At 38.4% G+C, this 13,339-nt stretch overlaps 1 protein-coding gene across 1 annotated transcript in view; it reads left to right on the top strand.

The window, feature by feature from the left end:
* Positions 1 to 13,339, top strand: part of dnah5 (dynein, axonemal, heavy chain 5) — a gene marked incomplete at both ends in the record, with an annotated part of 81,487 nt that overhangs the window by 28,219 nt on the left and 39,929 nt on the right. Inside the window, 18 exons of the mRNA XM_080500616.1 lie at positions 400 to 470; positions 837 to 944; positions 1,098 to 1,285; positions 2,386 to 2,580; positions 3,369 to 3,503; positions 4,598 to 4,705; positions 5,151 to 5,304; positions 5,643 to 5,789; positions 6,627 to 6,868; positions 7,102 to 7,278; positions 8,435 to 8,639; positions 8,880 to 9,022; positions 10,304 to 10,438; positions 10,613 to 10,735; positions 10,976 to 11,189; positions 11,351 to 11,574; positions 12,688 to 12,886; positions 13,016 to 13,188. Coding sequence (XP_080356742.1) covers positions 400 to 470; positions 837 to 944; positions 1,098 to 1,285; positions 2,386 to 2,580; positions 3,369 to 3,503; positions 4,598 to 4,705; positions 5,151 to 5,304; positions 5,643 to 5,789; positions 6,627 to 6,868; positions 7,102 to 7,278; positions 8,435 to 8,639; positions 8,880 to 9,022; positions 10,304 to 10,438; positions 10,613 to 10,735; positions 10,976 to 11,189; positions 11,351 to 11,574; positions 12,688 to 12,886; positions 13,016 to 13,188 — 2,941 coding nt within the window. The remainder of the gene's footprint in view (positions 1 to 399; positions 471 to 836; positions 945 to 1,097; positions 1,286 to 2,385; positions 2,581 to 3,368; positions 3,504 to 4,597; positions 4,706 to 5,150; positions 5,305 to 5,642; positions 5,790 to 6,626; positions 6,869 to 7,101; positions 7,279 to 8,434; positions 8,640 to 8,879; positions 9,023 to 10,303; positions 10,439 to 10,612; positions 10,736 to 10,975; positions 11,190 to 11,350; positions 11,575 to 12,687; positions 12,887 to 13,015; positions 13,189 to 13,339) is intronic.

Genomic DNA, 13,339 nt, shown 5'->3' with positions numbered 1-13,339 from the left:
TGAGTCAGAGTTATAAAGGTATACTTGAAGCGCACTGAAGCAAAGGAAAGACCAGGCTCGTCGAAGCACAGAAAATATGCCACAAGTCCCCTTTTATGATGGTTTGTCACTGAAGGCCAGCTATACAATGGCAGTCGAGAGTGGGGTTTAGCCAGTTGGACACGCTCAGGTCTTGGGATCCGTCGTCTTACTATTCATAGGACCATCCATTCACTTCAAAGTCAGTGCTTTCTCATTGTGTCTGACCTCTACCCTCTTCGGAGGGAATCGCATCAACTGTGTTTTGGGGCATGATTAATGAAGTTGGAAAGAAAAGGGGCAGAAAAAAAAAGCTCTGAGGAAAGAGTAAAGGTAATAATGTTATGTGTGCTTAAAAAAAACGTGTCTTCATCTGAATAGGTGTTACATCACCTTAGCCCAGGCTCTCGGTATGAGTATGGGAGGAGCGCCTGCTGGTCCAGCAGGGACAGGTATGAATCTCTAAATTTATATAATGTGATTGTTATTGGGATATTTGAAATTTCAGAGGAAGGAGATAGGGAATTTTGGAATTAAAATTTGGGACCTGCAGACATAACATATTTCTGGTTTAGTAGTAATACAAGCTCGTGAAATGAACACACAAGTTTTACAATAATTGATTAATTGGACTGGAAGGAAGAAAAAATATCGATACGGTACCTTCTTTATTTAAATGACAAGATACAAATTAGTAGTTTAATCTTGAGATTAATCAAAATGCACATTCAAATGCAACTGAAAAACAGGATCAATCTTTGGTGGGAACCTCTTCATCACACATTTTTTCACCAGTAACTGCATTTTACCTCATTTAGGAAAAACCGAGACCACCAAGGACATGGGTCGCTGTTTGGGGAAATATGTTGTGGTCTTCAACTGTTCTGATCAAATGGACTTCAGAGGCTTGGGACGGATATTTAAAGGTAAAAGTGACAAAAGGAAAGGAAACAAAAATAACAAACCTTATTAGACTTCTTTATCATTGACTGATAAGAAAAAAATAACATGAACAAACTATATGCAGCATTTCCATTTATGGATGTGTACTGGAATGATTCTGTATGTGTGACTTTCAGGTCTGGCCCAGTCTGGGTCATGGGGCTGTTTTGATGAGTTTAACCGGATTGACCTTCCAGTGCTGTCTGTGGCAGCCCAGCAGATTGCAATAGTTCTCACCTGCAAAAAAGAACGTCGCAGAAACTTTATCTTTACTGATGGAGACAATGTGGAAATGAACCCAGAGTTTGGAATCTTCCTCACTATGGTCAGTGGCGCATCTATGATATGCTACCAAAATGTAGTGTGGTCTTGATTCCTATTTGTTTATTGTTTGTTTTTTTTGTTTTTTTGGGGAGGGGGTTGTTTTTTTGAGTGATTGCAGGGGGACAGTCTTTTTATTAGCAAAATAATAAATTGCTGCTCTCCTGAGGGATTGATTAGTCTGTGTCACCTGGTTGCACATAGAGAGGCTGTGTGGAGGACTGTGGTGCATATTTCTCGATAAATTCGGTATTTGGGTACTTGGGAATTTCAGTTGTGAAACAGCTTTCATGATGAAGTCATGATGAAAATGTCAATCAGTCTTTTTCACTGCTTAGGTTGAAGCTTAGTATGTTTTTTTAAACATAATATAGTGTACAACCAATTACAATGAGGGACTGAATGGACCAGGGTTTTCATTTTGTAGAACTCTATCTTAGAGCAACACATTCAAAACAATTAGTTATCACAATATTTGCCATTCTGCAGTTGATCAAGTAAGTGATTAATAGTAGCAGGACCAATTTATCACACTCTTCTTGTGGAACTTGACTTAATCTCATTAAGTGCAGTTGATACACCAAAGCTAGTCATTAGACAGAAAACAGAGTAATTCTCTCCTGTGGTGAGTACGTTGTTTCTCTCACCTCACATCTATGTGGGTGTGGGTGTTTGCACCTATATGTGCATGCATAGCTGTGTGTGTTTATATATACCCCCATATGTGCCTCAACACTGTAATCAAAAGCAGGCTCAGTCAATCTGTAGACCTCTGTCTTCGGGGGTTTATAGTAACAAGCTTAGAGATTCTGTTTGCTATGCACATTAATTACATTGTAGACACCATCGACTGTTCCATTTCGCTGCATTGCTTTAAATGCGTACATTGATTTTTTTTTGTCTCTGGGTTGTTGACTCTATATGTGTTTATTTGTTACAATATCGGTCTAAAAGTATTATGTTGTATCTTAAATAATAATTTATAGTAATGATCAATAGGTAATTATCTTCCATATATTTTATGAATAATTACAATTCCATTTTTATTTTATTTATTTGCTATCACTCGTAGAATACTCATCCTTTCCTTCCATGTGTAAACAGAACCCAGGTTATGCAGGTCGCCAGGAGCTTCCTGAGAACCTGAAGATCAACTTCCGCTCCGTGGCCATGATGGTTCCTGACCGTCAAATTATCATTCGGGTAAAACTGGCCAGTTGCGGGTTTATAGACAACATGGAGCTGGCTCGGAAATTCTTTACTCTTTACAAGTTGTGTGAGGAGCAACTCTCCAAGCAGGTAAAAAAAAAACAACAAACAAATAAATCATAATAATACATTCTCAGGGGCTCATTTTCTCGAGACAAATGAACTGACAGTTGCAAAGTGGATGACTTATGGGCCATCTCCAAGCCGACTTGCTGTTTATGTAGGAGCAGCAGTGCGTGTATAACACATCTGTACTTCATACACGTTTGATGTGCCACTGTCAATTGACATAAAGAGATCAGGTTACGACGGAGCAGTGTGTGTGGACAATTACATTTAATAATATTGTGCTCTGACTGACCACAGGGGACCCCTTCTGAAGTTTAGTCAATCATTTAGTCATTTCAAATCTTTTTTTATTTTTTTATTATTATTATTATTATTATTATTATTATTATAATTGAAGCACTGTGTAAAATGTTGCAAACAGCAATGGTTTAGAAGACTTGTATTCAATACTGTGTTGTACAAAGCTACGGATGATACTGTCATGAGTATTTCCTTGTAAGAAACCTCATGGACACAAAATACACAGAAAGAGAATTTTATTATATTATTCTTGCAAGAAGAGACAATGTCACGGTACAATCTTTTCATGATTGTCCAGGAGTTTGTCTACCTCTGAAGTCAGACAGCGCCTTCTTACAGGCTGAAATTGTTTTGAGTCGGCATTGAAGGACACCAAAAGTAGCACAGAGATTCCGACAGTGCTGACACAGGTCATTCTTGAACGTAGACTGCAAAACTACACATCATTCTTTATGAGACAAAACAAGATTTCTCTAATAGATACTAAAGTGCTTTCTGTGATTGTGCAGGTTCACTACGACTTTGGCCTGCGGAACATTCTGTCAGTTCTGCGAACACTGGGAGCAGCGAAGCGAGCCAACCCCAGTGACACAGAGTCCACCATTGTCATGAGGGTCCTGAGGGACATGAATCTGTCCAAACTGGTCAGTCGAGGACATGTACAACTGAGCTTTACATGGATAACATTTGTAATATGCATTTTATATGCTGCAGACATTTTTATGTATAATAAATGATAAAAGGAAGACATTTGTGTTGGTCCAAATATAAAACGACACCCCTTTCTATAAGGCTCAAAAAGAGACATTTGCTTTTGTAAAACAGAATCAACATCAAAACTGTAGCTTGTAGGGTGATTTCATCCTGCAGCAAATGATACAAATCTGGCCCCTCATATGACTCTTGCACTAGAATGTATAGTACGGTAAGCAGGGAGCTTTGCAGCAAAACAAAGCTGATGAGGCAGTACCTGTTGAATATGTTTTAAGATAAGGATATGTGTGGTGTCATGAAAAAGAAGAAAAGCTGTTCTAAATTTAAAGAACAATGTTTTGCTTGTGATAAATGGCAGACCAAAAGAGTTCCAAGAGAGCAAGTGAGTACACCTCCAATGAGTGGCTCTGCTCTTGGTACATTATTGATTGATTGATTGATTGATTGATTGATTGATTGATTGATTGATTGATTGATTGATTTAGTTATGTATTTATTTATTTATTTATTTATTGTATAAATGTTTTCAGCAAATGCATTTTCCTCAACATAAAATGTTTGGACACTCCTGTTTTGAAAACACAATGTATCAAACAGTTGTTGTGAACATTTCTAAACACCAAATAACGGGGCGCAGAAGCACAAGGTTAACAGTGAAACTCACATAGTACATTGTTCTCACTGCCATGCAAAGCATCTGTTAAATGCAGCATTTTAAAGCCTTTGTGTGTCTTCTTAACGTCCAACATGTGTTAAAGCCCCCCCCCCCCCCCCCCCAAATAATTAGCAAGTCATAGTTGTTGCTTGTGTTTCCACGGCAGCCACGCTGTTGTTAGGGAGTTAAAAATGACTTCCTAATTATAAGCAGCCCCACCTCGTCAGCTTATTGTCAGGATGAAAACCTTTCTTATTTATTTGGGTTATTACTGTGAATTGCTGTTGAAAAGAGTATATAAATAGAGTAATTACTTTCTGGTAATTTGTGTATTTTTCAAGCGTGTGATGCTCAAATTTATCTTTTTAGATTGATGAGGATGAGCCGCTCTTCCTGAGTCTGATTGAAGACCTCTTCCCAAGCATCCAGCTTGATAAAGCGGGTTACCCTGAACTAGAGGCTGCCATCGACAAACAAGTAGGAGGGAGTGAGGAGTGAGGTTCACTGGGTTTGCAAGAATGAGTGAAATTTTATTAAAGTCATATGGAAGACAAAAGTGGCTTTCAAATCACTTAATGGAAAAAAAACCCAAAACATAATGCATAAAGAAGGTATGATTTAATGTTTGATGTATCAGGTCAACAGAGTTTCCAAAAAACAGAAAGAAAGAAAAAACCCTGAAATAGACCGAGCACACATCAGTTCAGTGACAGATCTTTTTATATCTCTTTCTATTCAGTTTTCCAACTTTTCTACCATAGTAGCATACGCCTGCATTTGGAGTTTATTAAGATGTGTATGAATATGTGTCTTTTAGTGGAGTTCAATGTGCTGTTGTATTGGTTTCATGTAGAATAGATCGGGACTTGAAGTTCCTTTAATCCCTTTGGAACTTGAGCTGGAGCTATATCTATTACTTCAGGTTGAGGATGCAGGGCTGATTATCCACCCTCCCTGGAAGCTGAAGGTGATCCAGTTGTTCGAGACTCAAAGAGTCCGACATGGCATGATGGCACTGGGTCCCAGTGGTGCTGGAAAAACCACTTGCATACAAACACTAATGAAAGCAATGACAGGTAGGTTTGTCTTTTTACATTTTTTTGGGGTGGTGGTGGGGTACTATATTTAGAAATAGAAATGCCAAAAAGATAAAGCTTTGGGGGCATTGTATAATTATGCTGGTATTTGTACCACTACTGTTCAATGACAATGTTTCATGGAAAAACATTACACTGAACACCAGAATCCCCTTTATGGAGTTTTAGTGGTAGAAAACTGGTGCACAGATGTTACTAGGAAGAAAAAAAAGAACATTCGGGCACACAAATAACTTTATATTTATACAAAAAATTCTATGTTTGAGATATACTTATTTTGCTAATACAAAAACTCAGTCTATACCTATTTGGTCCAGAGTGTGGTGAGCCTCACAGAGAGATGCGCATGAACCCCAAAGCCATCACAGCACCCCAGATGTTTGGTCGACTAGATGTGGCAACAAATGATTGGACGGATGGCATCTTTTCTACATTATGGAGGAAAACTCTGAGAGCGAAGAAAGGTCTGTCTGTCTATCCATACACCTATGAATCTGTGTGTGAAAACTTTATCAAATAACATCATCTGCAGACACTGTGGCATATATAGGAAAGTTCAAAGCGTAATGAACAGCACTTGTATTTCTCTACTCAGTCCGAAACCACACACAACATTAAAAATGGATGCAGGCAACATTATGAATATATGAGCAGTTGCTTTTATGTGACAAAATGTGCAGAAGTTCTTGCTGGCATGCATATATTTGGGAAATATTCCCTGTGTTTATGGTTGTGTGTTGTGGTGCAGCTGCTCCCAGTATATTTGTGCAGTTTGATGCTTTGATGAGTAGTCAATGAGGAGTTATGAAAAGCTTCAGTTCATGGCTGAATTCTCCTCAAAATAAAAATGGAAAACTCTTTCAAAATAGGTGAAAGCTTCATTCTGATAAAAAGCTTGTCCAGCTCATATTCATTAAACTAAGTAATTCTAAAGAGTCATTTTAATGTGCTGAATTGTAGAATGTCCAGTTTATGACAAGAGCATTCAAGTCAGATATCTCAAAGCAACTGGCTTAACAGATATGTTAACTCAAACATAAACTTCTTATCCATTAATTCTGATTTTGTTGTTCTCTATCCATTCTTCATTGTATTGTGGCTCTTTAAAGGTTAATACAGATATAAAGGAATTGACTGTTAATTTCTATCTTTAGTTAATTTTACGAAGAGATATTGAATGAAAATTATTTTGAACACTTTTGAGGCATATATTCAGTCATATATCTTTCTACAAATGGGTGAACACACACATTTATATCATTTTAATATTGATGTCAACATATAACGGATTTCTCTCTCAGGTGAGCACATCTGGATAGTGCTGGATGGACCAGTGGATGCCATTTGGATTGAAAACCTGAACTCGGTCTTGGATGACAACAGAACTCTCACTCTGGCAAATGGAGATCGCATACCGATGGCCCCCAATTGTAAAGTGGTTTTTGAACCACACAACATTGACAACGCATCTCCAGCCACCGTCTCGCGCAATGGCATGGTGTTCATGAGCTCCTCTGTACTCAGCTGGAGCCCGATACTGGAGGTAAATGAACCCAGTTGAATTTGATCAATTAAAACATTTTGAAAGCTGAAAAAAACAAACATGCATTTGAATTAGTTTCTAATGCATCACTTCTATAATCTTGTCTTTTTTTAAGGAGACTTGACATTTCTGCTGAATCTAAAAATATGCTTTTGTACAGTACATATACAACATATGGTTTAAAGCTGATGTAGTTCATGCAGCTAACTGCAGTGGTTTGTTTGTTCTCTCAGGGCTGGTTGAAGAAACGCTCACCTCAGGAGGCCCAGGTACTGAGGGAGCTCTTCTCTTCCTCCTTCTCTGAGCTGTACCGCTTCAGCGTGCAGTCACTCGAGTTCAAGATGGACATGCTTGAAGCATTTGTCATTATGCAGTGCATAAACATGCTGCAGGGACTTATACCATCAAAGGTAAGGGGACAACTGGTCTCAATTCCCCTCTGTGGGGACTCACGCAGCTTTTCCAGTATATATTAATGAAAAAGTGTTTCAGCCATACAGCCTGGACAAAACTCCCGCTGAGGAGTTGGAAATATATACCAGTAGAAAGCATTTGAAATATTTCTGCTCTGAGAAAAACAGACCCAAAACAGTTACCGTACCTGCTGATATCAAAGACTCCAACTGTACTGTAAATCTATACCCTCTATCCATTTATCCTCTATACTTCCTCGTCCTACTTAGTGTCGCAGGGTACTGGAGCTGATCCCAGCAGGCAGATGCAGAGTAAACACTGGATAGGTCACCAGTCCATTACAGGGAAAACACAAAAAAGCAGTCCAGTTAGAAGATAGCATAATAACCTTTAAATAAAAATAACTTCAAAGGGTTCTATGTGTTTGAGTGTTAAAACATAAGATTACATGATAAAGTCATTGTGCCATTTCATTTATTTTTCACATGACCTAAACAAGTTCAGATTTCAACATTATGCAATTTTCATTGATGCCTCCAGGTGAAAAATCCTGTGAAATCTCCCACAAACCTTTTCCTCGATTTTCAGCATTCCTTCCTCATATATATTTTCCACAAATGAACCCCTTTACCAATGTTGCTTTTAATGGCATTACGGTAGCTGGCATTAACTATTGTATGACTGGTCTCTCAAATTGGGCCTCTATGTTTTAATGTTTGGTACCCTTAATAAAAAGTAAACACAAAACTGCAAAGAAATTGAAGTTAATGTTTCCTCTGTGATTTTTACATAACATTACATGAAAAATCTTTCCCTCAGGCTGGAATCGACCAGTTTTTGGCCTGTAGCCATGTGCTTGACAGAACTTAATTTAAAGAAATGACTTATTTTCTCTGAAGTTAAGTTATTGATTGGAGAAACAAAGCAAAACAACAACAAAAAAAAACCTCCTCTTGAAATCATTCTGCCTCATTTATTAGAACTGCGGTTTTATCACTATCTCTATTTGAGCCAAAAAAAGTGTAAAATAACAATAAAAAGTCTAAATTTGAATGTAATTTCTATACTTTGGGTGTGTTTTGGGATTTTTTTCTTTTCGTTGATTTGTTTTGATTATACCTTAAAGCCCCTGATGATCAATGCTTGCTACAGGAGCAGGGTGGTGACTTATCAAGAGAATACCTGGAGCGGCTGTATGTCTATTCCCTGATGTGGAGCGCCGGAGCCTTACTTGAACTGGACGATCGCAGGAAGATGGAGATGTGGCTGAGAGCGAACGACAGAATTTGTCTGAACTTACCAGACATTCCCGCTGAAAGTGAAGACACCATATTTGACTACTATGTCACAACAGATGGTGAGCATGAGGACAGATCACCTCTGGATTAGATGCCAAAAAATATTGAAGCTTTTTTTTTTTTTTTTTTGACAAGCCTCAGTTTCAGTTTGTTTTGAAAGCATGTAAACTTTCATCGAATCATCAGTTGAATGTGGAATATTATTCTTGGTGTATTACTTGGGAGCAGCACCTCTTTGCTTTAATATAATCTCTTTATTGTGCTTTATGTTTATAATACATTCAACGATTTTTCAACAGGCCACTGGGTCCACTGGAGCACCAGAGTGGAGGAATATGTTTATCCATCTGAATTCACCCCAGAATACAGCTCCATCTTGGTGCCCAATGTCGACAATGTCAGAACAGACTTCCTTATTCAGACCATCACCAAGCAGGGCAAGGTGATGTTACCACTACATCCATTATATATTTGCATCTCCCTTTGTGGGCACCGTAGTATTTCTCCATATATGGAAACATATCCATTCAAAATATACAATAAACAAATAAAAAGGAGAATCATAATTCAAAGAGTTGGTTCAGAAAATGGGGGGGGGGGGGGGGGCTTCGTTTCACGCTCACATCCAGGAGAGTTGAAGACAAAACACCAGCCTTGGCGACTGGGTGTCGGGGAATACGAAATGTAGATTAGGTTTGTTTTCATTCAGGCGATTCAGCTTTATAGATAGATAGATAGATGGATAGATGGATAGATAATTACTTTATTCATCCCATCCCAGAAGGGAAATTGTTTTGTTGCAGCAATCTGGTACATACAAATATTATAAAATACAATAGAATAGTAATAAAAGTAAAATATAAAAATATCTGGGTATAAGACATAAAGTAAAGCACAGAATGGAACATGGGCACTTAGAAATAAGCACGAGATAAAAGCAAGATAAATAAATAGATAATATAAGTATCAATGTAATTTAGTCCAGGTGGGTGACGATTGATGCTCTGACGGAGGTAGAAGAGTTAAAAAAAAGGACCAGGAGCTGCTGCAACCGGCTGCCACTAGGACGGCGCCATTATCTTTCGACCTTGAGTGTCTCTGGTCTTCATGCTGCTCCAAATCTTGTCCAAATTTCTTAGCTTCCCAACCGAGATTTAATATCCTCCAAGATGGTTCCAATTTTGCGTAAACGTTCAAGAGTCGTGACTTGCATACTCTTGAGTTCGTTTATCACATGAGATTAGTTACATTTTGCAGGTGATAAACTTCAAGGAGTATTCAAATTGAGGCTTTGGCTCCATTAGGCCCTGCTTACATGAGAATAATCTTCTGGATATGGGTTCCATGTTTGTTCACTTGTTTTCTTTGTGGGAGAGATAGTAGGGAGCGTTGAGCCCCAACCTCACAGAATGCAATGTGTTCACCATGGAGTTGGGCATGTTTATGTAGCAAGTTATCAAACAAAAGAGAGTGTTACTGCAAATATATCAGAAATTTGCAGAAAAACAGTGTAAATCCAGCATGGGAGATGAAAAGAACAGCAAAAAATGAGATTCAAAATTTCTGCAAATAGCAATGAGATATCTCTTCATGACTGACAAAACTGAGAATCAGAAATATTGCAGCGTCACACTCATGCTATAAGGTTTAGTTTAGGGTTATGCCATGTCTTCGTCTCATTAGAAACTGAAGAGTACTTATTTATTTTTCAATTCTTTTATAGGCTGTTTTACTGATTGGGGAGCAAGGAACTGCAAAGACCGTTATCATCAAGGGCTACATGTCAAAATACGACACTGAGACCCACATGGGAAAGAGTCTCAATTTCTCCTCTGCCACCACACCGCTCATGTTCCAGGTAAAGCTGGATCAGCCAGTTTAGCTTCTGCACATTTATCAAGCTGTCACATTGGGTTATATTTCTGTGGAACATAAAATGTCTACCGTTACATCTCCCTTGTTTTTGATTTCTTGTTGATCGTTATGTGTGCTATTTTTCACCTCTGTGCTCCCCGTGTTTTCATTTTTTCAGAGGACAGTCGAGAGCTATGTTGACAAGAGAATGGGGACCACTTATGGACCCCCTGCTGGGAAAAAGATGTCCATTTTTATAGATGACATCAACATGCCTGTCATTAATGAGTGGGGAGACCAGGTTTGGGATTATGAAATGATTTAAAGTGGAATCGTTTTATTCTGTTTTGACAGATCATTCATAAAATATTTTGGTCAATTTTGATCAATTTACCATTTTCACAGTTCTGCAGACTTGCTAAACTATTCCAAATAGAGTATTGATTAAAAAGAAGAAACCATACCAGTGTGAATTAGTATGAGAAAAAGCTATTGCTGATTTTGATTGAGACTTAATCTGAATGTGTGTCCTTCATTGTAGGTGACAAATGAAATTGTCAGGCAGCTGATGGAGCAGAATGGGTTCTTCAATCTGGAGAAACCGGGAGAGTTCACCAATGTTGTCGATGTTCAATTCCTGGCAGCCATGATTCATCCAGGAGGAGGACGTAATGACATCCCACAGAGACTCAAACGGCAGTTCTCCATCTTTAACTGTACTTTGCCCTCCAATGCTTCCATAGACAAGATATTCGGTGGGTAGAACAGATTTGTTATTTAAAAAATATTTCTATTATATGTTTCTATTAGTTGTTGCTACAACAATGAAATAACTGATGAATCATACAAATAAATTCTTAACATTATCCCGTCCTTAGGATTTGAAGATGTATTACTTACTATTCCTGTCATACAGGTGTGATTGGTGAGGGTCATTTTTGTACTCGCCGTGGTTTCAGTGAGGCGGTTCAGAGTACTGTTCATCGTCTGGTGTCTATGACCCGCCGGCTCTGGCAGTTGACCAAAGCTAAAATGCTTCCAACTCCTGCCAAGTTCCACTATATCTTCAACCTCAGAGATCTGTCCAGAGTCTGGCAAGGCATGCTCAGCACAAACGCTGAGGTGGTCAATACTTCCCAGGTGAGAAAACTCGAGTGCATTTGCGTGAAAAAAAACGGACATGCATGGGCTTATTTTTTTATGTAGTTTATTAAATGACTCATTTGAGGAATCTAGTAACTTTGTATGAATTCCTGTTGGTTTTTGTGCATGATTTTTACAAGGTACCTTGAATTGAAATAAATAGATCAATGAGAGTCTATAATTCAGCAGTATTAAAAGAGATTACATAACATCTTATCAACCAAACCATTGGAAAGACTTCATTCATCCAACACTTTAAGTATGTTAGCCTTGGTTTTATAATAATCTAATACCCTCAGTACTGTGATTTGATTCCCATCAGTCTTCTGTTGATGCTCATACAGACGGAACATAGAGAGAAATACAGTGAAGTGGCATTCTATCAAACAGTGCAAAGCAGCACACTACACTATACAGAGCCTGACAGTAAGATGAAAACCCCTACATATCTAGTCATGATCGTACATGATGATATGTTGGCGTATGACAAAGTATGAATACAACATTAAAGAGAGAAACAAGAGTCTGTTAGTATAACAGAATAGATTAAAAAATGGCCATCTAAAATTCTGCCATTGCAGTCTGAGTTCTTGCTGAGGTGGCCAACTCCCAATTGGTTTGTGGACTCACTGAATAATTCAATAAAGTCAAATATGTCTTCTCCCTTGGGCTGCCCAGAGTCTAAGCAAACATGCTCAATGTCACTGCTGAGGCTGACAACTCGATTTGGATAACTTCTCACTTTATAGGGCAAAATGGTGAGCGCCTGCAACCTATGCAGGGTGTATCATGCCTTCAGTCAGAATTATTTGGGATTGAATGCCCTGCCAATTGAAAAGTTTAAAGTAATATAGAAGATGGGATGATGCATGGAAGTGATCTATCAGCTATACCAGCCAACCAGAATGCAAGGGTGTCAATTTCATAGATAGTTATACAAAGAAAAAAGAAGTTCTCCCAAAACCCAGTAATAGGTGTGTTGTGTTTCTCTCTGTTAAAAGCCCTTAGGAATGCCTGTGTTGTATGTGGTGTTATGTAAATAAAGTTGAATTGAATATATATTATATAGAGCTGCTGTCTCAACTTAAACATCAAGAATCATCTTTGCAGGTGTTGCTGGCACTCTGGAAACATGAATGTAAACGTGTGATAGCGGATCGATTCACAATGCCTGACGATGTGGAGTGGTTCGACCATGCTCTGGCTTCAGTGGTAGAGGAAGAGCTCGGCGAGGAGCACAAAAATATTGTGGACTATGGAGTAGAAAGATACTTCGTTGACTTTTTACGAGATGCCCCTGAAGCTACAGGTACTGCTGAATCCAAAACGACACAGAGGTTGAAGATGTTATTTACTTTTTTGAAGCTTTTTAAAAAAAATGTATCTCATGAATTTGTCTCATAAATTGTAATGTCAAATCTTTTTAAAAATCTCACAGGGGAAGAGCCAGAAGAGTCAGACTTTGATTTGCCCAAAGTTTACGAGCCCATTGAATCGTTTGAGAGTTTAAAGGACCGCTTGAACATGTTCCTGAGCCATTACAATGAGAGTATCAGGGGTACAGCCATGGACATGGTCTTCTTTCAGGATGCTATGATACATCTGGTCAAGGTGCTCTGTTCATTTTGTCATTCTTAAACATATGTTAGAGTTTCAGTTTAACTGACAAGTGAAAAAAGATGTTTTTAACTTGCGAACATGTTTCAACTGCGACTGCATTCTTCCTCAGAGCGTCAGCCGACGGTCTTTATCACAAACATGC

This window comes from Blennius ocellaris (assembly GCF_963422515.1).
Source record: "Blennius ocellaris genome assembly, chromosome: 8".
Taxonomy (NCBI): Eukaryota; Metazoa; Chordata; class Actinopteri; order Blenniiformes; family Blenniidae; genus Blennius; species Blennius ocellaris.
Note: the sequence above shows the minus strand (reverse complement) of the source record. Positions and strands in the feature narration are given on the sequence as shown.